Source organism: Pomacea canaliculata, linkage group LG9, assembly GCF_003073045.1.
Source record: "Pomacea canaliculata isolate SZHN2017 linkage group LG9, ASM307304v1, whole genome shotgun sequence".
Lineage (NCBI taxonomy): Eukaryota > Metazoa > Mollusca > Gastropoda > Architaenioglossa > Ampullariidae > Pomacea > Pomacea canaliculata.
The window spans coordinates 971,657-999,114 of NC_037598.1; the positions used below are offsets into that span (position 1 = coordinate 971,657).

Here is a 27,458-nt window from a genome sequence, read left to right on the forward strand (position 1 = left end):
TGCACTTGTTTCCTTTTTTTTTTTAAATCAGCCTAGCTTAATTTGCTCAAAAATTATTTTATCAAATATAACAGAGTTAGAAATCGGCAGTCCGTAGCATTCCAACACAGACAAAGTAAACAGATACAAAATAATAACTGACTGACATGTCTGATGCAGTCGTTAGAGGCTGCCTTCAAAGGAAAGTGAGCGACTTCAAACAGCTTGACTGTACACAACAAATTCGGCAGGTGAAAGCCATTGTGTACTTATTTGTTGTCCATTACATTATCACTAGGTTTGGGGTGTTGTCACCTGTTGGCGTGGGTTGCCACTGGGAAGTAGGACAACCGTAACCAAAGAAGCTGACACCTTAAAGATGGACGACCAGACGACCACCGGCGATGTACCAGCGGCGCGTGCAGTAAGATATCGGCCGGCAGGTCATTATCGTCAGGGGAAAAAACACCGGAGCCCGCAGAGCGACGAAAAAGAAATCGGGATCAACAAGACACCGCCAAAAGGCAAAACCCAAAACCAAAGGCGCGGATGCGAATCAGTGTACGATATTTTTAAAGACAAGCGCGACATTGTGAACTTGACAAAAAACGGGACATTGGGACATTTTATGAGCTGGCGGGACACGAGATCAAAAGCGGGTCTGGTCACCTTACCTCGGGGCTGAAGCGTGGGGCCCCTTCGAGAGCGGGGCCTGGGGCGCCCGCCCCATTTGCCACCCCCTAACGCCGCCGCTGCTGTACATGTATCACAATTTGATTGAAAGCATTCTGACATTCAATCTCTCACTGTGGTTCGGCCTTCTCTCCATCACAGATTATTTGCTTGATGAAGGTGTACAGAATCATCGGTTCTCCATCGCTAAGTAATCTATATGCCAGGAATGTAAATATAACAGCTGCCATCATCATCATCATCATCATCATCATCACAGACTCCTCTCAATAAACTACACAACCATTTCCAATACAACCGTCTGGCCGTAGATGGAAACAATTGGTCTCCAAGAAGAGTGTATATGATATTGCTAATTGATTGCTTATGTCAAAGTGCACTGCCATCAGGAAAGGCGCTATATAAATACTACAATTATTACTAAATGGTGCAGGTGGTAAACATCCCTCAGAGTGGCGAAATGGATTTAGCTAAGCCTCACATAGAGGCTCCAACCACCTTACCTGTCTCCGCACGGCATTAGGAAAACTTATAACTGCTGATTGGATGCTGCCAATGATTGGAACACCAATGTAATTGAAAAAAACCTGATACACAGCATAAGGCGTTGTGACCGACAAAGCCAGACAAATAGTCTGTAGAGAGAATGTTTGTCATCAACTCTAATGAGTTCAAATCACCAACAGGTTTACAGTCAGTTGCTGTTGTCGTTGTTGTTGTTATTGTCGTTGTTGTTGAAGAGCAACGATAACATGGTGTGTACATGTAGCTCACCAGACGACTTCATTGACTTGCCGATGTTACATCAGCAGACAGTGACCAAAGCATGGAGACAGATGACTACTGTTTTTCATCGCCGCAGCCGTTGCTGGTTTTCCCTCCTTTGTTGACAAATGTTAGATGTTTGTTGCTGTTTCTATTCTTTTTATTTATTTGCTAAAGCTGATGTATTCATAAACTATGTAAGCATTTTTTTTTCAGTTGTGTAATCATCTACAGCAAGATGTTTTAAAACCGCAAACGTGGTATCGCAGTTTATTTATCTTTCGTCCTGAATGCAGGTCGGAAGAACCCAGTTTTGAATGGGGAAGTGACCTTTGAACCCGCATTGTAGTCTTGCCTTGCAGACTAAAAGGGACATCTAGGCCGATTTTTTTTTTTTTTAATTTTGCAAAACTGCTGCACAGGGTACCTTTCTGTTTTGCAGCAGGTGAGGCATTCAACATAAGCTTTGCTCATCGATTCCATTGAATGACAAAGTCTCATAGTCTAAATTTGCTTAATTAAAATAACGAGTCTCGTCCTTCACGAGATTCTCATTAGTTTAATTCTTTTTACACACATTGTTCTCGCATATTCTTCATAGTGGCAAAGGGCTAATAGTGATTCTTATAGACTTTCCTTTTGATATTCATACCTGTATATTTAAAATATTCAAGTCACACAAGCACGTTACTTTCTGAAGAAGTAAATGGAAAATAGTGTAGCCTTTACGAAAATATGCAAATAAGAACCAGACTTCGATCAAGATCGAGCACATCGTCTGTTGCCTGCTTAAATAAAAACAGACCTGGCTCGAGCCGTCAATGGCGCATTCTGAGACCCGAGTCATTACTCTACAAGAAATGTCAATTCGCGGCTCCACTGGTATGCTCCACGTGGCATGACAACAGCTTCTACGATAGGTTAAGATTTTTTTGTTTTGTTTTGTTTGTTGGGTTTTTTTTTTTTTAATGATTTTTGTTGTTTTTATGAAAGGGGGGGGGGGTATTTCTGTTCCCTTTACTTCTTCGGGTAGACCCCAGCCAGCTAGGTGCGTATTAAGCTTTCAAAGCCTCGCCAGAAGGCAGAAAGGTGGGCTCCACCCGCGAGTGTCCCGCCAGGTGTACGAGGGCCACGTCATGTTTATAGCGAGTGTATAGGTGGTCGTAGAGTTGTCCTCCCCTGGCGCGCGAGACGTGTACCCAGAGTACTACAGGCAACAAATTAGTAGAACGTGTAGCTGGGGAAAAGGTACTTGATCTTTTAAAAATTCAACTTCCAGACAGCTGATAATTACTTTTTATGACCAGATTATCATCAAGAATTATAAGCTGTCGCTACTAGAAAGGCTATATAGGTAAGGAATTAACTCTTAATTATATCTCAGCAGAAAAGTCTAAATACAAATGAATTTCTTTTCAATGTAAGAATTAAAGCATCATAAATGACTCATTAATAGAAAAGAGTGTTAGTCTTGACTGAATAATTATCACTCACAATGAAAATGTATTTGTTATCTCGATGTCTTTTCATCCTGAACCGATGTGAGGAGATTGTATTCGCCCAGCCTCTCTTCCACAGTCCAGGGGACACAAACCTGTGACACAGTGAACTCGCACATACTTCGTGGTGTCAGGTAATATGTATTTAGGTTTTATGATAAGGGACACGATTCCTTGTGCTGTCTCTCTCTCCCCCTCCGTGTGCGTGCGTGAGTGCGTGTGTGCTTGCGTGAGTACGCTTCAAGTTTCTGGCAACGTTCTAAAAAAATTGTGTGTATTCTGCTATCAAGATTCATTTATTTCACTTGATTACTTATTTACTTTCTTATCAGTTGTTTAAAAGCTCTGTAGTGTATCACTAATAATATTTGTAGGGAGACAATCCGCCTAATGATACAGTAACATACAGGTTACTTCCCATTTCGAGATCTCACCAGGAGTGAGGTATGTCACTCGTCTGTCCGTTGAAAAGACTGAGCTTTTGTTTTCTTAGGTCTTCACTTTTAATCAGCCTGTTCACCTACTCTTTAAAGGTGTAGTAAAGGCTGTGGCTGACGTCCGTGTAACGATTTGCATGCCGGGATATTCATCTCTTCATCGACCTTTTGCCGGTCTCGTGTCTGTACTTTGCTCCCTGATGAAAGTCCGTGCACGTGTACGAGCTCAAGTCCGTTCATGTTTCTCCTGCCTTTGTGTGGAGCTACAGAGAGCTCAGGTACAGCGTCAGTGAGGTGAAGGGTCAAAGTGTTAGACTTGGTCGACCATTCATCAGCAAATGTTAAATGCTGAGGAGCGCGAAGTCATTAAAGTTGTTCTCTCGCCTAAAACTTCACTGTTTCATGCGTACATTAGCATTTGTTGTGGAATATGTTATTGTACTGCTTTTTTGTTAGGGTACACGGACTTCCATACCTCAGCTGCTAAAGATCTGTCAGCCTGCTTAGCTCGACAAGTTTTACATCATGTTCTTTATCCACTAAATCATGAATATCCGTGCCAAAAGGGATAACCTGCCTGTGAATTTTCCAGTTCTTGTACCCATGCTGACGATCTTTCATGTATAAATTGTTCTTTTATTTCCTTTAGCAGATCTTAGAAACTACTGTCTTTATGAAATAATCATACTTCAGTCGAAACCTACAACTTATCTGTGACCCAGTTCACACCAAGTTACTCAACGACTATTTGGGTGTATAAATGCACTAAATAATTACCGTTCACTCTCAAACTTTTAATATCTACCCAACGTCATCAAAATGGTAGTCCCACGCAGGGATCAACTTCTGTATGACTAAAAGTAGTATTTCTCCATTACATATCACTCTTCTTATAGCACCCACACGACCTGGGTGTTTTAAGTACAAGTGGTATCTTATTCCTCCATATATCTACATTATTTTACACACTTTTATTTAACTCACTATGTTAAATCTGCCGATCAAATTTTCACCAGTTAATCACTTCCAGTGACTATGCAATATTAAATCGTATTCAGCAGTCAAGAATTAGTAAAATGTAATTTTGTTTCCTTTTTCCATAAACGAAAGTATAAGGAAATGTAACTCTGTAGACTTTATTCCGTTTTTGCATGCGATAGTTCCTTCCCTTGGATAATTACATTTTAAAAAATTAAAAAAATACTAAACAATTAAAAAATATATTTACATGTACTAAAAAGTGTATATAATATTTTTCTTTAAATCTCAGGATTTTCTTTAAATTTAATATACGTTTAAGTGCGTTATTGGTTCCCATTATGTAAAACAAATTAAGAAGCAACGACTTATTATTTCTGTTCTTAAAGGATATCTGTACTGTTCTGTAAGAAGGCAAGAACCACATTGGTATCTTAGGTAAAATAGACTGGAAAACTTTGTATTATTATTTCTGGACTGTTTTTTTTAAAGTAATCAACACAGCATGCAGGATGGGCTTTGTAGCGAGCTCCCCTACCCCTCACTCAGACCACAGGTAGGAAACTTTTGACTAATCCACCTTGTACACATTGAAAGAAATTGCCTAAGTAAAACACAGTGTAATCACATACACATGCACGTGTTCACACTTATCCTGCACACCAACACACACGAACACGTATTCTTCCAGGAAATATTTAATGATAAATTAGGACGAACTGTAAATACTGTATTCACTGAGAGGCGACAATCAAATAAAACACACATTTAGAGTACATATCTAGTACTATAAATTTATATGAAAGTCAAACTAAAAGTAAAATTTGGACACAATTTAATAAAACGTATGAAAAATGTTTCTAAGTAAATACACATTTAAACCATAGATAAATTACATATTAGATAAAGTAAATTCTTTTCAATGGAGGCCCCTAACTTTCGCCAAACGATATCGCATGGTTCATACAGATGCAAGAGAGCGAGAAAGAGAGGGATAGAGAGAAAAGAAGTAACAAAGGAGATAAAGAGGGCGTGAGAGAGGAGGAATTCAATAAAAGAAAAAAGTAAGAAAGTGCACATCACGTAGAGCCTCCATGAAAAAGAAAATTTCTTCTTCAGTTAATTGGTAGTGAGTCTTATCATTTTGCTCTGCAAATCAGAGTTTATATCTTGTTATTGTAATCCTATAGATTAAGATTAACTTATCAAATATATTTAAAAAAGATTTTAAAATGTGTTGAATTAAATATTGGAAAATAAATGACTGTTTAATTTGCTTCAGATTATATCGTCAATAGTTACGAAATTCGTCTATATTACTTTATACTAATAAACAATATGGTCTTACTTCACTTGCATTGTTTAACTAATTGTCCGTTTGCTTCTAAAAGCCTTTGCAATTGAATGGCTTCTCCACTACAACATATATTTTTAAAAGTTTCTTTTCCTTCTCTGCCTTGTGAATACATTGAAAACATCTTTTTAAAAAAGTTTTACATTCTTGGCTTAAAGTTTTCCTCTGTTGGTATTTTAAAAATTGAAAATTTAGAAAGATTACAGTCTTAGAAGTCGGTTGTCCAAAGTCCATTTCCGGTTTAGGTCCAAGTGAAAGGTCAACGGCTGGCTTATGGCAGACTCAAGGTCACCAAAAATGTGATGATACTCGAGGTGAGGAGCCAGAAGGACACAGACTGTGGAGCAACTCCGTCTGTCAAAAGTAAAGAAAGTAAAGAAGTTTTTAATTTATATTTTATGATATGAATAAAACAAAAAGCTTATACACTATGTACATTCTAGAGTTATTAATGGTTATTGTTGTGGAATAGTGTGGTTGGTTGCGTGGTGTGATGAATGTCTTTAATAGGTTCTTTCAAAATTTAGCTAACAAACTATTTTGAGTTACCATAAGCGTGCAGTCAAAGATAATAAGAAATGGACATGAATTAAAGACCAGAAAAATGAACGTGTCAATACGTGAGATACCTACTACACAAGCCAGTTGTTATTGCCGTGTAGCCGCTGTTACAGTTGCAGGTGGTGGAGCAGGTCGACTGTGAAACACAGTCAGCGGTAGCAGTGCAGCCGGTTCCACCTTTGATCTCTGAAAATACAAACGTGGGACAAAATATAGAAAGTATTCTTGTCTATGAAATGAAAAAAAGAAACAACGGTTTTAGTCTTAATCGATAGCTGTAGAATTACTTTACTTTCTATCTTATATGTAATGCACATTTTTGTACACTTTTAGCTATATGTGACCCACCCCAACGAAAGGAGTCCTAAGTCCCAAAAAAGCAATATTGTAGTAGAGGCCCAGAAAGGTAATTTTGGTCAAGTTTGTGCCACCAGACTTCGAAACTTCTAACCTTTATAACTCAATTTTAGGACTAGGAGAACAACTTTAGCATCAAAAGAAAGGTCAAGCTTCTACATGTAAAAAAAAAATAACTGATATACAAAATCTCAGATTTCCGACTCTGGTGGCGGATTCCACACACATACATGTATAAATGTGAATAAAAAAAATGAAGAAGGCAGACAACAAATCCCCAGTCTAAATGAAATATTGTCACTCTTAGCTCTTTCTTTGAAGGCAAACGAAGAGCAGAACCGGGCTACTTACTGCATACTGAGGAGTCGCATACTAGGGGGGCAGTGCATGTACCACCTGAAGGGCAAGACCCTCCAACGGCAACTGTCGACAAGCATGTATGTCATTCTCCTTAGACGATTCTTTTATTTCTTAAGCTAAAAAAGGTTTCTTAATGGGCTAAGACATTCTTCTTTTCTTTCTCCCATTCCATGTGTTACTGTTACTGTCTGTCCTGTTTATTTTCTTATTTATTTGCTTTTCTTTTTTTTAATAGTCCGTGCAATCGTTAATTAATTTTCTCTAGTTGTCTATTCTCAATAGTCAGAGAAGTTTGCTGTGTTCATGTATTACTTCTGCCTAATGTCTAGCGGGGTTTTAGTACCTTTAATATGATTCAAGTGATACTAAAATAATATTATAAAATAATATTGAAAAGATAACAGCAATCTCCATTCCTTATGTCTTGCTATGTGTTGGAGAAATTCTAGGGAGAAGGTTTTTTTGAGATGGTTTCCTGTCTGCTCCCCTTAATCGCCTTACCTTCGCCAGTTATCTATGAAGTCATTTACCCTATCCTACCAGCTAGGTCCAATGGAAGAAATATGTTGGGCTGTACAAGTGTCTCTCCGACTAGTATGCCTATCTCTAGTTTTGGACGCAAGTTCTGTATTTATCAACTATTCGCTTTTCCTATAGTGGTTAGGACACAGATAAAGAAAAACAAAATAGAACAGGGTTGTTTTATTAGCGCGTGTAAATACATTTCCATAACTGTTGTAAATACATCAATTTAATTTAAATAGGTCGTAACTATTTTAACCCCCCAAACAAGATATAAAAATATAACATTACAATGGATAGCTTATAACCGAAGATTGTAAAGACGACAGTGGGTGTTGTTGTTGTTGTTGTTGTTGTTGTTGTTGTTGTTGTTGTTGTTGTTGCTGCTGTTGCTGCTGCTGCTGCTGCTGTTGCTGTTGCTGTTGTTGTTGTTTTTTTTCTTATGTAAACATTAGACCAGGAAAACTTTACATTTTTTTAAAGAAGAAAACTTGAATTTTGCAATAAAAGTAATGAAAATCGCCTTCCCCGTCCTTCCACACACGGCCACGATCTGGCCTACCATGTCCAAAGGGCTAATATAAGAATATACTTACTGCAGCTTGTGCCAGACTGAGCGTAGCCAGCTTTACACTTGCACACCAATGATAGACAGTCGGAGTTAGTGACAGTACAATCTGTGGGAGCGGTACATGTCTCTCCCAGTACAGCTGCATCAGCTGCTCATAGAATTCACAACACAATATATACATCATTCCTCTCGGTGTGTCACTCAGCCTCCTCTCTCTTTCTCCCTCCGCTCATAACGGGAGTAGGGTGTGAGAGAGTCTAAATTATTTTTTATGCAGGTCACTAAACCAAAAGTTAGTTCAAAAACTGATTCGCATGAATATATCCATTTTCTTGTGTAATATAGCATTCCCCAGTTGCAAAATCCAGAGAATACCTAGTGGTGCATGTAACAATAAAAATATGTACTTCTAACGTGCAGCATCAAAACCATGAAAGATCGCACTCTTTGAGTTGGTAAAGTTGTGATGAATGAACATTAGGTAACAGCCAGTGGACAGTGAGATATATTCAGACACACTGAACAACATAAAGATCAAATACAAGAGTAGAAGGTAAAGCAATGGATGAATCTATGAAGGGTTGTAGATGGATTCGTTACACCATGGTTAACATGTATCCTATATTTTTACGTGACTGGAGCATGACATGGATACCCGACATTTCTTTGTCAACTGTTAATCTATCGTTTCATGTAAGTCAAACGTTTTTAATTTTAATCTACATCTTTTCTCATAAAAGTGTGGAAATTAGGAAACAGTTGTAGCTTTGTACTATCTCATTTTCGAAAGTACTTCCCTCACTTATTTAAAGTGACAGTTTTCAATTTCTCTTGATCACTTTTTCATCTCTTTGAAATGTAAACGCGAACTTACGACGACGGGTCGTGAAATGAAAAAAAAATATGTTTCCCTTGTTTCATAAAAGATTTATATTTTTTGGTAAACGATTGTACTCGTTAGAATACAGTGTACTTTCGTTCAATTTTCGGAGCCGCAAAGTAACAGCGCTACCCAACTCTTCACTGTGTCAGTGAGCCATGCTACCAAGACTATAAGAGTACTTTAAAGGAACACTAAGAAACACCAGGTACAGAAGTGATGTTTTATTACTATATGACCTCTCTACCACGGCCTGTGATAAATTATCGTACACCAAAAAAGAAGAAATACTCTAAACGACTGGGCACAACAATACAGGAAACTTTCAAAAAAATAATCTTTGAGCCGATCATGTAGTGTTTATAGCCCTATAATCACACGAGTATTTCTAATTCATGTCACCGTAAGAGCAGAGATATTGAGATAGATTAGCCTTCCTTAAACATTGGAATTAATGGTCAAGAGGGCTTATGTCGGCAAACTGTTTGTATTTTCTGGAATAGATTTTGTGACACAGCCTCATTCTTACCTTTCTCTATTTTGCTTTCTTTTTCACATCACTACTTTTCTTTTCTTCCTGTTGTACATTTTTAACCTCTTTTATTCTTCCTTTCTCTCTGTCTCTGTCTGTCTCTCTCTCTTGTTTCCTATGTATTTATTTCTCTTTTGTAGCACCATCTGCATCTCTCTTTCCTCACACTTACTCTATATTTTACAAATTTTTATTTATTTATTTTTTTGCTAGAGAAAACAGGTGTTATTATTAAATCAAAGCGATTTTCCTTTTATGTGGTAAAGTATTGAATATGGAGAAGGTAGCACACACGTTTTACAATAATGAATAGCACTATTGCTTGCCTAACGCTAAGGACTTACTAATATTCATTTAAACAAAATTTTGTAATATGAAACAAATGACAGTTGTATAGTCTACAAAAGGTTTACAAACTCAAAGTTTTTATACGCGTTTTTCTTTTGAATGGTTGGTTAACGGCACAGAGGCTAAAACTCTTGTCACCATGACAACATGTATATCTCTTTTGCTGAGACACCTGGCGCAGGATAACCGGTTGAATCATAATCGGAAATGAATCAATAAATGCTCTTTGTTGTGCCCTTTCTCTTCCACAGACCAAGCCTGGAAATAAATTAGCCTTATAAACAGCTGGTCCTAAAAGCATCTAGTCCTGTGATGTGAACGAGAACTGGCAATCCTTAACCCTGATAGCCACCGCAAACAAGCACAACACCACTCAGAGCACAGCAGCATCTCATACAGTCCAAAGTGAGTAACACAAATGAGGGTAGTTGGTTAATTATTCAGCACAAATGAATTGGGTAAAAACTATCACAGTTGTTATAGATTTTCGTAACAGTAAATTAAAAGAGGCAGTAGAAAAGTTAGTATATTCATGTTTCAAATGGTAAATGCCTAAAAATTAAAAGACAAAACTTGTTTGTGCTGACAGCAAGCTTAATAGTATTCGTCTGACATTTCATAATAGGATTCTCACATCAATGTCACTTGCTTAATTAGCTACATTCCAATATTACATCGTGAGTATAAAAGCGAGGATGCATAAGCGCTACCTAAAAAAAACAACTGTTTACATTGTAAGCTTGAGCTTATTTGTCAGGCTTGGAGAAAAGTAGACTAACAGATACGAGCTGCAGCCTCGGGCATTGATTCTGAAGTAACAGCTAGCGGAGGAAACTTTATTCGTGTGAAGACTAGAACTGTTGTGGGATGTACATCATTAAATGTCAAAAAAGCTGTCACACAGTTAATATTGCTTTGTTACTGGAACGAATCGTAGAAGAAACAAAGAAATGTTCAGTGTAATGTTATGCATATTGCCTTCAAATTTCACCGTTATATATATATACACTTGGCAATGTCCCTGCATATATATATGGAGAAAGAGCAAATAAAAAAGAACTAATACTTTCGATACAGTTTTGACCAACATTCCCCCGCCTAAACGCACATTTACACACACGCATACAATCACTCACATAAGCACGAGAGCACGCACACACACAAGAAATAGAGGTAACATACGTTTCCTAGCATTGAGGAGCCTGTGTGCATATCATTTAAGTACATAAAATTCATTGAGCAAAACACAAAAAAATAATCGTTTTTGTTTTCAACTTTTCATAGTTTAAAAAGCCCATCTAATTAATAAATTAGGCGTATAGTAAATGTAATCAATAAATATGCTGCTGATGGGTAAGTTACTGTGCATTTTTGGTTGAAACGAGTGAAAACGACTTTATTTTCTCAACACGTTTCAACGATTGTGTCTACTTCTGCTACATCGGGATGAAAGATGTTGATAGTAGCAGCCGACAGATGTTCTCTCCGCCAGCCCACAGCTAACAGTGGAAGAGTCAGACACAAACAGACCGTGTAGAACTCTGTCACCCATTTAGCAAACTAAGTCACGCTTCACTTTAATTGGTTTGCTTTGTTTGCTCTCTCCGCTACCTGACAGTAATACTTGGGCAAGAACAGGTACCCGTGAAAGTTACTAAGGACATCTTTTTAAATTTAAATCACTCTTTCATCAGATGTTTCGAAATGTTAATAAAATCGTAAAACTCGTAAAAGACACCAACAGTAAAGAATTCAGCAAAACCATGGTCACACGCTCCCCCCCCCCCTTTTTATGTTTGGTCTGGTTTGAGCATGGCACTAAAACAACTGCTAAATTCTGATTAGATATTGCCATAAGACACCGACCTAAACAAAACACCTTCATTCCTCTTTAGTTCTCTAAAAGTCATGAACAATGAAATGTCCATACGTTGGACAGCCAGTAGAAAGCATGTAGAGAACAAGTTACTTGGCTTTTAAAGTGTAACATGAGTGCAATATTTTTTTATGATCGAGTTAAGTTCATTTTAAAATAATAATTCCCAGGATATGAGTACATAAACATGCTAAGTGTTGAAGATACAAGCCTTCAAACATCTGCATTCTCACCTGCCCTTGGGAAAGCAGAAGAAAATTATTCTCCGTGACTGGAGAGCTTCACTGTGTGTAAGTAGCATTTGTAATAACGAGTGTGACTCAATACAGCAAATCTGCTCACGTCTTCGAATCAAATGAAGAAACGACGCTCAGGTTGCCGCAGTCGTAGTAAGAAGCAATTTTACTTAGAAAATGAAACAGTTGATTTGTGAATACAACCCTACTGATTTGAACTTTATTTAGAAGCTTCGACTGAAGTTTAAAAAAATTAAAAGGTCTAAACCGATAACTCAACAGAATGGTAAGTAAATCTTCTCTATAGAAATTTAATGGACAACAATCACAGACATTGCAGCCTACGTTGTATTTTTGATTCTGCTAGTAAGCTGGCACATTTCAGTTATTTTTTATGTGTATCATTGTTAACAAAATATAAGCACCGTTCAAACGTGCGTTTGCCTGAGATGAGTTTCTGTAATTCTTTTGATACTATAGTTAATTTTCAGCGTTGCAGTTTTATTTTATAATTACAACTGACTGCTTATCGTGACTTTTTATCAATAAAAATATAATACAGCATTATAAAAATTTGACACATATTTATCGATGTAACAATTGTATTCTTCCTCATTTACCTGCATGAGCAATTTACTATACGTCTGTTCCCCCTCAATACTATTTTTAGCTGTTCCAAGTACGTACATCAACGGCGCCCTCACACTGTCAGTTGTTTTTAGCATTATGCTAGATGAGAATGATGTTTGTGAATGTGTCACTTGTAGACCGGGTGTACAAAATGTCAACGTTGGTGCTTAATCTTTAATCTTTTTACCAGCAGTCGTAGTTGGTTTTAACAGCTCGTGCTGTTGTAAGAAGATCTCATCGTCTTACTGAAAGTCCAAGACTTGTTTGTAAGTGTAAGACTGGATAACAATCGATTTTAAAAGGTTCGTTCACACGGCACGTTTGAACAAAGCAGAGATTTGAATATATATATCTATGAACAATCAATACACTGGCTTGTTGCTATTACCTGTAGGATTTTATAAATGAGTAAAAAATAACGCCATCTGAGTGTCAAAGAGAACATTCAGCAACAGCACATTTTGTCCTGGTCTCTTTCCTTTTCCCGAGGATTGAGTCTTTTCTCTTTGAATTCAGCTAACGACGACGACGCTATTTTTAGAAATACTTCGCTTTTGTCACTTCCTGTTTTTTTGACAAATCCAGGTGTGAGAAAATCATTAATATTATATCCCTCGTACCTCTTCGTCAAAACAATGCCACGAATTTTTGTTTTTTTGAGGTGATGCTGGAGGATCTATTTCGCTAAGCTCTCGTGTTGGCTTTTAATAGTCGAGACACACTGACCGAAATACTACGTTTCCTTCCATTAGATGACACACGCGAATATCAATACTTTATACTAATCTCAAAATTACCCTTAATCTTAATTTTTATATCAAATTTCTAGTCCTAACCTTAACACTAGTAACGCTAGTTGTACAGTACGTAATTAGCTAAAAATAATATAAAATATCTAGAACAAATGAAACGTACAATTTTACTCAAAGAAAGGTAACGAGATAATAATAAAAATAGATAATATAAGTTTAAAACTCGCTCTTCTTCATGTGGTACAGTTATTTCATAAAATAGTGCAACAGTTAAGCTAAATAATAGTAAAGAAGTCAACAAGTCGCTTAAACCCATAGGAAAAGAGAAATCGTGAATACAACAAGCCTCAAGCAGCACGTTACTAAATTCTAGTCAATGTGAGCGTCAACAGACCTCCATTAAAGTGGCTGAAATGCAACATAAAGTATAAATACACTTACCAGAGACAAGAAGGATTGTGAAGACAGTCACTAGGAATATCGCCTGCATTTTCGTGTGTCTCCTTACTTTTGGATGATGTCGCCCGGCGCTGACTGGCCTTGTGGTGGAGATTGAAGCCTTATATTCCAGTTCACCTTAGCAGCTAAACGTGTTGACACAAACTGAAACCATGGTGTGTTTCCATGTGCTTGAGAGGAGCTGTGCTGATTGGTCAAGTCTTTGGCAAACACTTCTACATATTGGCAGTGTGAAGCAATGCTTTGGGTGAGTATAGAATCATTATATATTTCCAGCTTACACCTCCTGACGTCAAGACAAAATTGCTATAATATTGTTTCTTATGGTTTTATCATCTTCTTAAATTGCATTGTTTTAAATGGCAGTACTCCACTTGCTAAAAAAAGAAGTCATGAAAACGCATAACAGAAAATAGTAGGCTCACACTCAGCACTGCACGCTGTAAAATATTGTACTTTCCTTTACTCGATTTTAATATTCCTTTGAATGTTATATTAAATTTTTTACGGTGCCTAACCTTTGAAAGCAATTAGTAGTAGACCATACCCAGACAGTAACACTAAATGTGACCCGTCATGACAAAATAATTATTAATTCGCATATAGCAGTTTGTGTAGGATAGGCACGGAAAGGTACTTAGGATCAACTTTGTACAATTTCATTTTTTATGTAAATGTATTTGTGTATACGTTAACCAGCATAATACCCTTTTCTCTTAAAACAGAAACAAGAAAGGTTCATAAAAAATTAATAAACATACCCATAGGCGATTAGTCCGAATTTCCGCAGGAAAAAAAAGGACAAACAAAAAACCCGCTTAGCAACTAGCTGGTGGTGAGGAAACTTGCTGCTGCCGTGTGTCTTTCCTCATTCGAATAGCTCCGTAAAGCGAGCGAATGGCAAAAAAGCATTTAACTGATGGCGAAGAATTATTACCTTTATTTAGTTCCAATCAATCTTGGACTCGTATTCTGACCTGTCAAAGCACGGAAGATAAATTACAGAGGGATTTTCTAAAGTTGACAGTTATGACGACAAGGAGACCAACCTTGATGAATAAATAAGGGGAACATATTTCAGAGAATAGTAATCAAAGATGTTGATGCGCCTCTCACTTAATTCATCTTTTGAACGGTGAAGGGTAACACGTTTCTTATTGTTTCTTTTGTTGTTTTTTCTGAGTGTGCATGATAATTAAAATGAAATGTAAAATACTATCAACTTTCAAATATTAAATACTATGTACATTTTGCTGATTTGAAATGATGCCCCCTTATGTGTTTTGTCTTTATGCAAAATTTGATAAAAATTCAACGATTTAAAGTACACATTACAAAGGGAAATAAAACATTAGAGGTACCGCTAAGAAATAGTTCTCACTTGCTTTCTCAAAAAGGGCAGCTGTAGTACTTGCACATTTCAAACCTGCATAACTCACTCAAATTTGGGGCTAGAAAAATGTTTTATATGGAAAATAAACTCAAGACCTATAAATTTTAGTCATATAAAATTTAGACAGTGAAGACTTATTATGTGATGATGGGTTATACATTTTTCAGGTGAAAAAGTTTAACTTGTAAGTAAAGTTACTTATAAATTGTCGTAAACAACCAAGTAGAGACTGACAACTTCTTCTACATCACACTGTTTAGTTTTACCTTTTAGCTACAAAAATTAATCGCAGTTGAAAATGTCTGGTTTACGGAGCTATGTGGTCTGTCGTTGATCAGATACGCTAATGCATTGCACCTACTTTTCTTCTTTTTTACTCATTTATTCTGCTTTAGTAAAAAACTTTCTTTGCAATGTTTTTATGTAATATGTACTTGTTTTGCATATATATATATAATCTTATCTTTTTATGAGATTCGTAAATGTTGTCTTGGGTGCATTTTATAACTGGTTTTTTATTTCCATTTCTATAAAATAAAAAACACATTAGTATATAACTGAAGAAATTACAGATTGTGGGCTGAGAGGTGCAATGTCGTGAATCAAGGAAACGATTGTAAGTGCAAACTCATTCAACTAATAATCGTAGTCCCCACTACACCAGTTTTCAAGGATGCACCACAGAAACAGAAGAAAAGTATCAGTGGATTAGTGTCTGAGTCACAAAAGGCTTAAAAGCTGCATAGTGACTGAGCTGAATGTGAGAGTTCACTTTACAACAGACATGTTTCTGCCTACCCTGTCGAGTGCTTTAGGGTCCTTTTTCTACCCCACAAACGATTACTACCGGACGTTTCCACCTATCAACAGGTGACTGGCTCCAGGCAACAAAGGTCCGCTTCAGGGGCCGTCACTCTCTATAAAGAATCTGCCCATTGTAAACTGCACTCGAGTTATACACAGACTTTGTAACAAATGTTTTTAATATGTTGAAAGAGAATGTTTGTTTAGAGCGGGGATACAACAGAAAATAAGTTGATAAGCGCACTGATCATGTAAAAAAAAATGACGCTCGCGAAAGAGAATGTTTTCAACACTTAATCTAAGGAAAGGAAAGGGAGGAATACTGGTGTTTCACGCCGAAGCAGCAACTAAGACTACATCAGTGCAAAGCAGGCAGCTCTGTAAACAGATGCATTCAGAGAAAAAACATCGTGACTGAGACGATAGCTGAACCCAGGACAGCCAATCCTCACTGTATTTGGTGACAGGCGCTAACCGTTGTGCCACCGAACAACCCGACAGACATCGACAGAACACGAATGACGAGTAATAAAAAACAAACACTAAAGACACAAAGAAGAATCAGTGAAAAAATAAGGATAGAGGGTGTCATAAATCTGCAGAGGAAGACGAGCAGGCGGACTAGTCAACTGACTATATTCCTAACTCATGACAGCTATGTTGATTGGTGTAAGTAGTACTAAGTAATAATAATTAAGTAATAATTTTATAACACATTTAAAACATTGTTTTGTTACATTTTTCATTTATGTTACTTGTGATGTAATTTTTGTAGATACGTGCACACTTAGGAAAAAATTTTTTTTAAAACAAAACAAGTTTTTACAAATTTGTAGATATACCTTTACAAAAAAGAAAAAAAATCGTATATAATTTCCAATTTACGGAAATGGCCAACATAATTTATTTAGTCAGGTTTCTTTTCTTCTTCGAGGGCACATTAGTACTCTATTTCTAAGAGGACAACTCCACATACAAAGCTGTGGTATAAGAACTTCTCAAACAAGAGGATAAATGTTTATATTATGGTTACTGTTTGCACAGGTCAATAGTTTCAACAATAACAAAATTCATCTCTAAAGGGCTTATTTTTCATCCATTGTTTTCACTCACGAGAGACCAGCCCGGCTATTATTTAACTGACCACTGCATGGGAGATAACTGCCAGAAGAGGTAAACTATCCTTGAGTTGTTCTTGGTGCGCTCCCTTTCACGTCAGCGCTTCAATAACGTTTTCTAAAACTAAAGTAACTATTAATATTTTTTCTTAGTAAGCATGACTCGCTATTATCACCACTTTAGTTTTACAGCATTACATGTACAGCCTTTAATGTCACTGTGAGTTTAAATTTATTTTTTTGAACAGAGAATGTGCAGTCGATGCGGACAAGTGTGTAGAGAGGGGGGATGAGGGAAGGATGGCACTTGTTGTTGACCTGTTTTTCTTGGAGACCTGCTTTCTTTTTGCTGAGTGCGGTTATGAAACTGACATTATTCTTAGTGTGTAGAATTGTTTATTGCCTGGACTGCTTTGTTGTAAAAGTCATTGTATTTCTAATTACACTTGACGTTTTCTTGTACTTATTAATATACTTGCGGGAAGGGACGACCCAAACTGAAGTGATCTCGTGTTATTGATTTTGTAAGAATGCGCATGTCCGAGTGGAGGTCGTGACAGCAGTATTGAGTTCCATTTCAAGCTTTGTTATCTGTATTTGTATAACGGCTTTTTCAACCCCTCAAAGCAATTAAACCACTACCACTGTTATTGTCTAGCTTTTTTGTTCTGTATGTGTGTGTGTGAATCGCTCGCGCGCACACACACACACACGTATAAGTCAGGGCAAACAACTACTTGTTAATCTTTTACATATTTGTCTCCTTGACACAAAAACTTTGTATTTGTCAATAGTTCTCGTTGTTTTTCTGACTTCTTCAGTAAGATTACAATTACAGCGAGATATAAATCATGTATACCATTCCAATTCTTTTGTCTTATCCAAGCAAATTTTCTACTCAATAATAATAATGTTTCTTTGAAGATTTCGCTGTTTTGAATCTAAAGACACTAACCAGTAAATATAAATAAGCAGAGGACACCTACACAATTTCCGTCTCATGTAGAGACATCTGCAGTGATATCGCAAACTGTTCTGTGACAATGAAGGTCTACATGGGTAAATTAGGTAACAAAGACTGGGAACTCTGTGTCTGTAGTTCTGGCTTTGTCTTTATTAAAAAAAATAAATACAACATAAAATATTGGTCAAGTCGCCCGCTTTACCATGCTTAGACAAGAGGTGGACTACTTTTAAGTGACTCACCTGTATATTATCGTATTCAGTTGCCTAACTAAAACAAAATTATTCAAACATACACGTCTTCAAGCATATCCTGGACAAGAACACACACACATGAATACTTGTCCATGTAAAACAATGTTTAATAATAAAACAGGACGGAGTGTAATTGTTACATTCGCTAAGTCCAAACAAAAGGCGCCGTTAGAGTACAGACATCGCACTGTAATTATCATCAATTAAAAGTCTAAATAATAAAAAACGAGGAATGAACTACTGAAATGTGGGAAAAAGAAAGTTTTTACGGAAAAATTCAAACTACAGGTAACAAGTAAAATCTTTTCAATGGAGGCCCATTACTTTCGCCAGACGATAACGTCTGGTTCATACAGTGAAGATGCAGGAGAGAGAGAGAGTGAAGAAACAAAGGAGAAGAAAAGGGTGTGAGAGAGGAGAGAATAAAAGACAGAAGTGTGAAAGGAAAATGCACATCACGTAGAGCCTCCATTAAAGAATTTTTTTCTTGAAGTAATTCCGAGCAAACCTGTTGTTTTGCTCAACAATTGGACTCAGACTAACCTATGAAATATATTCGAAAGAAAAGTAACAATGTGCACACAAAAAAAGGAGAGCTCTTCGACTGTGTACTTCAACATTCCCAATTTTTTATATTACCAGGTCAAAATGAAAGTTTGTACTTCAGATGATAGAATCAATTTTACACAATTCGTCAGCAGTTTAATACTATAAAACAAAAGGTCATACTGGGTTTGTTACCTCACAGTACCTGTCTATGGGCTGGTAAAAAACTACTTCCCATTTATTTGGCTTCTCCGGTCTAATATCTCTCTATTTAGAAAAAAAAAATTTCTTCTTTTTCCTCTCTTCCTTTCAAATAAAATTGAGAACACCTTTTAAAAGTTTTACATTCTTTGCTTGAAGTTTTCAATTTTCCGACTAATTCCTATGTTGGTGAAAATGTGGAAAGACTACAGTCGTAGAGGACGAGTGAGCAAAGTCCATTTTCGGTCTGGGGGTTGAAGTGGGAGGTCAAAGGGTGTCATGGCAGACTGAAGGTCACCAAAAATGTGATGATGCTGCCGGTGAGGAGCCAGGAGGACACAGACTGGGGAGCAACTCCGCCTGTCAAAAGCACAAAATGTAAAAGTTTAAGTGAAGACGTCTTTCGAGAGGGACATTCTATGCCGTGAACAAAATGTTAAAAATTCCATAAAAACATAATAAAACATATACACTATACACACTGTTACATGTTCACAATCGAAGCATTTTGTAAGTTTATTTGTAAAAAATATTATTTAATGTTACTTATGGTTATTTATACATCTTAAAATACTTATACAATAATTTTATACTCATTTTTAAAACGTAGCATGTAATTGATATGGAATATTTATTATGTATCTTATGTTAACTTTCTACCAATGTTTCGTGAAAATAGACATTGGTTAGAAACAAGGAAATTAAGCATTTATGTGAGATACTTACTACACAAGCCAGACGTTTGTGCAGTGTACCCGGTACCACACGTGCACTTCAAGGTGCCGGTGACGCATGTCGACTGTGAAACACAGTTAGTGGAACCAGAAGTACAGGTCTGTCCAGCTTTGATTTCTAGAAATACAAACATGAACAAAATGTAATTGATATTCTTGTCTACGTGTTGAGAATGAAGAAGAAATGCTTCTAGCGTTAATCGGTTGCCACAGACATACTTTGCGTCTACCTTATATAGCGCTCACATGGTTGTTGACACACATAATAAAAAAAACAAACAAATATAAACAAGCACGTATTTTTGGAATATATCAAGTTTCATAATACATGATATGTGCATGTTCAGTTATGTAAAATATTCAATATCATCATTTTCTTAACTCAGAGGCAGTTATTTATTTTAGCTTTATGTAAATATTAATAACAAAACTTTTCGTTGAACAAATAAGTAATTTTTCAATTTTGTGTACAATGATTAACGATAAACGTAGAGTAAATACGAGATAAGCTAAATGTAAGCAATGGAGTTTGAAAATAATAAATTGAACAATAATGTGAAAGTAATACAGGGAATAAATAGATGATGTGACGAACGAACAATTACTACATCTAAACACAATGAAATATTGTTGCTCCTAGCATTTTCTTCAAAGACAAAGGAAGACGACAACCGACTACTCACTGCACATCGATGACTCGCAGACGACAGTGGCATCAGCGCAGCTTCCATCTGCTTTGCAGGCTTCACCAGCGGCTCCGCTTGTTGCTGCAAACAAACATTTTATTAGATTCTCATAAAATTGCCTGTTCATTACTAAAACAGAAAAACAAATTCTTCCTGCTTTCGACTATTGTGTGCATCAGCTAAAGTACAGACTAGTGAAACCGTGGTCCGCATAGTAGATGGCATGAGTTCAGTTTACTGCCTTCCTCTCCTATGGTTCGTCTCTGCTACCATATATTTACTAAACTATGTGAGTTTACTATGTTTAATGCCTCTGTCACGTGTACAATCCCAGCCTGCCAGGAACTGCAGTCCTCTGAGTAATTTAGTATAACCTGTGCATGCCTCGTAAACTCTCTCATGACACGAGTGTGTATATGTGTATGTGCGCGCGCATGTGTGACGTGTGTGTAATCAAATAAAAAAATTACAGTTGTCTGAAGCTTAACTTCTTGACTAAAGTTCACAAATATGATGTTTATGTCTCACTCCCATTTGAATACAAACCGGCTGTTCAATTATTTCCGAATCAAGGCTTTATTTAAGTTTATCGGTCACAAACATTATTGTTATGTCCTCTACTCAGTGTCTTGTATTACTGACAGTCATGCTTTTCATTTTTACATATTTATATAACAATTCCTTACTCGTTTTCATGTACAATAGCTTGTAAGGTTACTTATAGTTAATATTTTTTCTAAAAATAGTCTTCCAGTTTCTCTAAAGACAATGAGAACAAAGATAGTTTGTAAACTCTATGCGTGGTGAAAGTGGAAACTAATGAAAGACCATATGAAATACCTACTACACACGCCAGTTAGTGCAGTGTAGCCGGTATCACACCCGCACGTCACGCTGGCGCCGGTGGCAGGGCAGGTCGAGTGTGAAACACAGGAAGTGGAACCAGCAGTACAGGTCGCTCCAGCTTTGATCTCTAAAAATACAAACGTGTGCATAAAAGTATAGTTTACATATTTATATATGTATTTAAAATGAAGAAGAAATTTTTCTAGTCTTAAATGATTGCTCTAGACATACTTTGTTTTTATCTCATATAACACGCACATATTTGTAGAGATATAATAGATATAATATATAATGCCAATAGATGCATATGTACACAAGTATAAATAGACTGTTTGAAGCAATGATATGAAAGTAAAGTAAAGAGACCAGCCAATAATTATAAAATCTAAACAATTAATGTCCTCCTTTAAGCCCTTTCTTTAACTACTTACTGCAAGTATTGGATTCGCATACTGAAGTGGGGTCAGTGCAGGTACCATCGTCTTTGCAAGCCTCACCAACGTCTCCGATGGCTGCAGCAGCTGTCAACAAACATTTTTACCAGATTCTCATTAAGTGCCTCTTTTATATTTTGAACAGGAAAGCGAATTCTTCATGAGATAAAGTAGCATCCTGTTTGTAAGTTCTATGTTTGATTTGTCTAAGTTGGATTTACTATTTGCTTTTCTCACACTTTATTTGTACATTGGTCTTTCCTTTTTCCTGTCCTTTTTTTTCTCCTCTTTTTTGTTTCATGGCAGCCATCTGAAGGATTAGAGTACAGATGGTTGAAGTTGTTGTCTGTATATGAAAACTGAGTATGAAGGTGCATGGGGTAGCATACTTCCTAGAGTTGACCCACGGAATAAACTTTTTTCTGTAGATGGTGCGTGTGCGTATGTGTGCTTAAGAGTGGGGGCATTGCTGTTGTTGTTAATAAATCAATTTGAGTATCAGTTTTATAATAAAGTTCTTTGTTTCAACCATTTCACTACTGCCGCTTGTGTCACTTTTAGTATAGCTAGAATTGCGGGCGCGCACGCACACACCTTTTAACCTTAGATGAACCCTGCGATAAAAAAATTCCAGTTCCAACAACAAACAATAGACGAAAACTTCCCAGAAACCATTAAAACATTATATAAACATTCAAGAACCCTTTATAAATGTTTATAAAATGTTTAAATCCTATCAGGGTTAGAAACTTGAAATATGTGCGATGCGTTAGATGAAGATCAATCGAATCACTTTAAAACGAGGAGAATCGTTTTAGTAATGTGTTAGATAGGAGATTGTTAACTGTGACACAAAGTGCTTGGTGAATCCGTTTTACCGGTAGACTTTTTGGTGGGAAAGAGGTAGAAAATTTACTCAAACCCGGAATAGTGAAGGAAGACGTGTCACAACATGTTAATGTCCTGAGTTGAGATTAGTGTATAGTACAGGGTAGTGGCCATCGACGCTGGATGCGGCGCGGTACTGACCCTGGGCGGATTAACCTCGCCGAGATGAGGTATCACATCTTTTTCTTTTATTGTTTATGAAATTGTAATAGACCTCATGTATGTTTCAAAGTTGTAAACACGAACATTTGAGAGAAAGATGTGTGGATTAGAGAATATGGTTTAGACATTGTAGTATAGTGCAACGTCGAGTTACAGGTTTTCATTGAATGGGCTGAAAGAACTGGAGTTCTTCTGGATGAGGAAGAATCGCCTCCCAGGACCATTCCTTGATCGCCTTTGGTCCAGCACCCAGCAGCACGTGGGCTAGGAGTTCCGTGACCTCACCGCGGATTACCTCCCCTGTGACCCCGAACACAGCCTGACGACACGGCCAGTGTGTACGGCCCTTCTCTATGTGTGTATACTTGTGTTACTGAAGCTAGTTGACTGGACATGTGGAGGGCGACAACCCTAAGATAACAGGGACGAGGAACTGTGAGTAACGTACTCAACAAGTGCATGAGAGCGGTTTGTTAGGTAATAGAACTGGAACCTCGTTGTTTAACAGAAGAGAGTGCGAATAATGTAAATCTTCATACTTGGGTTGTAAGAGTAGACTATGTTGAGACTGATCGGGAATTGCCCCGGATGTAAATATTGCCTGTATCGTTGAGATTTTCGTCACTTTTAGGTGTGGACGATATTTGTGTCTGTAAAGTCCTGAGCCACTCGATAAGCAAATGAAAATGATGATGTTGGCAGTCTCAGGCAATCGTTCTGGTGTGTCTTGAAACAAACGAGCATTTGTCTGATGTGAGTGATGTTGAGCCACCTGTGTCGGGACACTGTGTAAGCCCATACGGAACTCAACTAATAGGCATGCGGAAAACATTCAGCATATTTATTTCAGTTTCAAGACAATATGTCCGGATGCTCTTGTTTGTTTCGAATTCATCATCAACGTCAATAAGACTGAAACCCTAGCCATAATCCAAATGCTAATACCAAAAAAAACGCGCTGAATTATACAGTAACATAGATGTACACCCGGATGTAATGAGCTAAAAAGAAACACAAAAATATAACGAAAAAACAAAATACACACATGTATTTAAAAAATAACATGATTATGATAAAGATCGAAAACATGACTCTAGAATAAGGACAATCGCTTTTATTGCGATGCTAGAATGGGCCCATTAACAATTAGCGTCTACAGTTATAAGCTACACAATACTTTGGTAATCACTCACCACAAGAACAGAGAAATCGCAACCAGAACAAGCCACAAGGTTATACGTTGTACAGTCAAAATGAGCCTCACTGGAAATCTTCGAAGGTACTAAAGAGTAAAATAAAGTATAAAAGTCTTACCAGCCGCAAGAAGACAGGAGAAGACAGTCACTAGGAGTATCGCCTGCATTGTCCTTGTCTTTCTCTTGCTTGATGTCGCCCGGCGCTGACTGGCTTTGGGGTGGAGCTTGGTGGTCTTTTATTTCCTCCACCCTAGTAACTACACATGTTGACACACACTGTAACCATGGTGGGTTGCTGTGTACTACAGAGCACCTGTGCTGATTGGTCTTCAGCAAGTTATTGCGTGATACTTCTACACCTTGGCAATGTTAGAGAAGACTGAGTAGGCAGTATTTTCTTCGGGATGTGCCAGCTGCTTAAACCATTGTAGTTTTCAATGATAGTATTCCGCCCTCTACGTAAAACGAAGCAGTGAAAACACTTTATCTGACATAATGATTGTGTAGCGAAACAATGGAACTCTCTCCATTTCCATATCCGTCACCTACTCACTATTGAACCCTTTACTAGTGCACTGAAAACACACATCTTCTGTAAACATTACTCATAACGACCTTTCCCATAATGCTAGTCCTTTGTCACACCCATCCCTTCTCGTCTTCCTTTTGAAATATGTTACAGCTCTTGTTATTTAGTTCCTCTTCGCATTTTCTGTCTTTGTTTTTATTCATCATTAGTACTGTTTTTTATTTTTTCCTCGTTTATATGCTATTTGTTTTCCTGTCTCTCGTATGCTGTCCATGCTACGTTCTTGTTCTCAGGCGCTAAAAGTATGCTCCTGAGGATGTATGTGCTTTACAAATTTTAGAATTTATTATTATTATTATTATTATGAGTAGTAGTAGTATATGAAAAAATATTTGGCTGACATGAAGACTGCACACTGTAAAATAAGATATCTTCCTCTTCTAATGCTACAGAAGAAAGTTCTACTTTTCAAACTTTTTACCCTCTTATGGCTACTAGTGTTGTGCTTACACTTTTACGGGGCCTAACATCAGTTAAAATCAAAGGTGTAGACCAGTCTAATAAAACGTGTGCGGACGTTTCGCCGCCGGACGTTTCGGAGTCGGACGTTTCGCCGCATTATGTCAGAGAGAGAGAGAGAGAGCTTACTTACTTCTCAAAGAATGAAAGTAACTACTAGATTACACAATAATTCTTTATTTCAAACAAATTTTACACACAGACTTCACAGACAGTTCACTTTGATTGTCACAGATTATGCGCAACAGCTTTGAGAAAAAACATTGATACAATGGCGAGAGAAATGTGTGAGCTAACGGTTCACATGAGGAGGGATAGTGAGAGAGAGTTCACTGATACATTGATACAATGGCGAGAGAAATGTGTGAGCTAACGGTTCACATGAGGAGGGATAGTGAGAGAGAGTTCAACTGATACATTGATACAATGGCGAGAGAAATGTGTGAGCTAAGGGGCGTCACACACTTGACTTCGGCTAAAGGTCCGTGTGAAATGCCGAAATGAAGTGCCGCGCGCCGAAACGTCCGGCGGCGAAAAGTCCGTGTACCTAATAAAACACTAAATTTGCAGGCGATTAAACTTTTGCTGGCTTAAAATTCAGCTTGTTAATAAAGCGTTGGTAAATTATTTCATTACTTATTACAAAATAGAGATTGCTGCTTGCTTCTTAATTCATACACCATAAAATAAGTAAAACATGGATACAAGCTAAAAGATAAAGATAAACATTTAATCAAAAGCGTTTTCTTTTCCTACTTGACTTTAAAAAATAACTTAAAGGGAGAATTATTAGTTTTGATGTTGTCTGTAAAAATACTATCTTAATTTGTACCATTTCTACATTTCACCTCACCTTTGGCATTGCTCTCATCTGTATTAATTGTTTAATTGCACTCGTTCACAAGTGATATGCTGATGTATTGAAAGCCAATCACACTGGGATCTGGGGCAGGTAAGAAAGAAATGTCGCAAGAGCATAATGTTCTCTATTATCATAAAACCCTTCGATTTCAAATGAAAGCATAGTTGAGAACTGCTGTGTGTTTCTATTACCTGTCGGCACATTGGATAAAATTCTTTTCGTTCAACTAAACGCTCAAACCGTGAAAGAGGTCAAAAAACATCAGAAATGGAGAAGGTGCCTCGAGAGCGCTCATCATTTTAGCTGGTTGCCGGGATATCGCTAGTTATCGAGATTGTAACGAAGAGAATGTGACGACAGAACTCGAACCAGGTGACACAAATAGCTCAGGAAAGGATTTGTAGAGTGGCCTGGGGATCCACAACAAGGAATAGAAGGAAGAAAAAGAGCTATAAAATAAGAAAAAAATAAAACAAGCCTTGACCTTGTCCCGACGGTATCGACTTTTGGGGTCAATGACCTCACCCAAGCAGCGGTGAAAGTAATTTTTTTCTATTATTGCTACAAACTACAATTTAGCCTGATCACAATTCCAAATTGAAGATAAGGGTTAGGGTTAGACTCAAAATGAGTCCTAACTCAAACACTTGACATATATAATTTTTTATTTTTAAATAATTATGATAGATGGTGTTTGAAGTTTCTTTTGATAGTATATTAGACCTTTAAGTTCTAAGGTTGAATTCTACAGGTGTGAAGTGTGTGAGAACGATAGCGGTCAATATGAGAAAAAAGGGTTCAAAGCTTTTTCCAGCGATCTCAAGGGATTTCCTTCGCAAATCGAACTTCTACATGTTAAAATTCCATTACACCTTGTATAATGACAAAGCTCATAAATTCTACATCATGTCAAATTACACAAATGTGCATAATTAGTGAAACAAACAGCAGACAATTTGTTTAGAATTTTGGAAACTTTTAGGGTGGAATATTGAAAAAAGCATAGGTGACCTGCCAGCACAAAACGAGTTCTAACTCGCACACAGCAGTTTGGCAGCAGATAACCAGAACGGCGTTTACAGTCAACTTGGTGCAGTTAATTTTACGTGTGAGAAATGAATTCCCTGGTCATTAAACAAAAGAAAAATACATGCAAATTAAATTAAAATAGAATTGATAAAAAATAGCCCAAAAAACATTTTTATCACTGTACCTCAAGGCTTTCAGTCCCAACATTCGCAGGATCCATTAAATTCAAACATTTTTTGGTACCGTATGCCTGTAAGAGCCTCATCATAATTATACTTACCGGGGAGACCGGAGTCTGTTTATGAACGTTTGTAGAGTCAGTTGCTGCATGGACGTGTACAGGTGGACTGCTATCAGCCGAGACAAACGCTTAGCCACTTGCGAAGTTCTCAGCTGTTAGTCTCGGTGAGCCGTGACAAAGAATGTGACTAAACCGGAAGCTTTGTTTACAACTGCCTCGTTTTGGTAAACTAGAAAAAAGAATCGTCTGACAGCAGTCCAGTA

The 27,458-nt window shown here is 37.2% G+C and overlaps 2 protein-coding genes and 1 long non-coding RNA gene across 3 annotated transcripts in view; all 3 read right to left on the reverse strand.

The window, feature by feature from the left end:
- The window catches only part of LOC112572306 (chymotrypsin-like protease CTRL-1), a 182,220-nt gene that overhangs the window by 147,463 nt on the left and 7,299 nt on the right, over window positions 1-27,458 (reverse strand). The gene's annotated exons all lie outside the window — the stretch shown is intronic.
- On the reverse strand, window positions 6,988-13,844 carry LOC112572313. The gene is made up of 3 exons (XR_003100970.1): window positions 13,772-13,844; window positions 8,102-8,224; window positions 6,988-7,046 (listed from the first exon to the last, which is right to left on the reverse strand). It is a non-coding gene; the product is annotated as an uncharacterized LOC112572313 (long non-coding RNA).
- LOC112572308 (fibropellin-3-like) lies at window positions 18,406-24,279 on the reverse strand. The gene is made up of 6 exons (XM_025251921.1): window positions 24,134-24,279; window positions 21,767-21,856; window positions 21,334-21,462; window positions 20,487-20,570; window positions 19,796-19,921; window positions 18,406-19,429 (listed from the first exon to the last, which is right to left on the reverse strand). Exons 1-6 carry the CDS (start codon window positions 24,180-24,182, stop codon window positions 19,347-19,349), a joined length of 561 nt encoding a protein of 186 aa, XP_025107706.1. The 5' UTR covers window positions 24,183-24,279; the 3' UTR covers window positions 18,406-19,346.

Bases quoted from the DNA above. Each gene is read 5' to 3' on its own strand.
- LOC112572308 (XM_025251921.1), bottom strand. From the start codon at position 24,182: ATGCAGGCGATACTCCTAGTGACTGTCTTCTCCTGTCTTCTTGCGGCT. The intron at 21,857-24,133 runs GTAAGACTTTTA...GTTTGTTGACAG, and splicing joins CTCCTGTCTTCTTGCGGCTG to CTGCTGCAGCCATCGGAGAC. The intron at 20,571-21,333 runs GTAGGTATTTCA...GTTTGTTTGCAG, and splicing joins TGCACTAACTGGCGTGTGTA to CAACAAGCGGAGCCGCTGGT.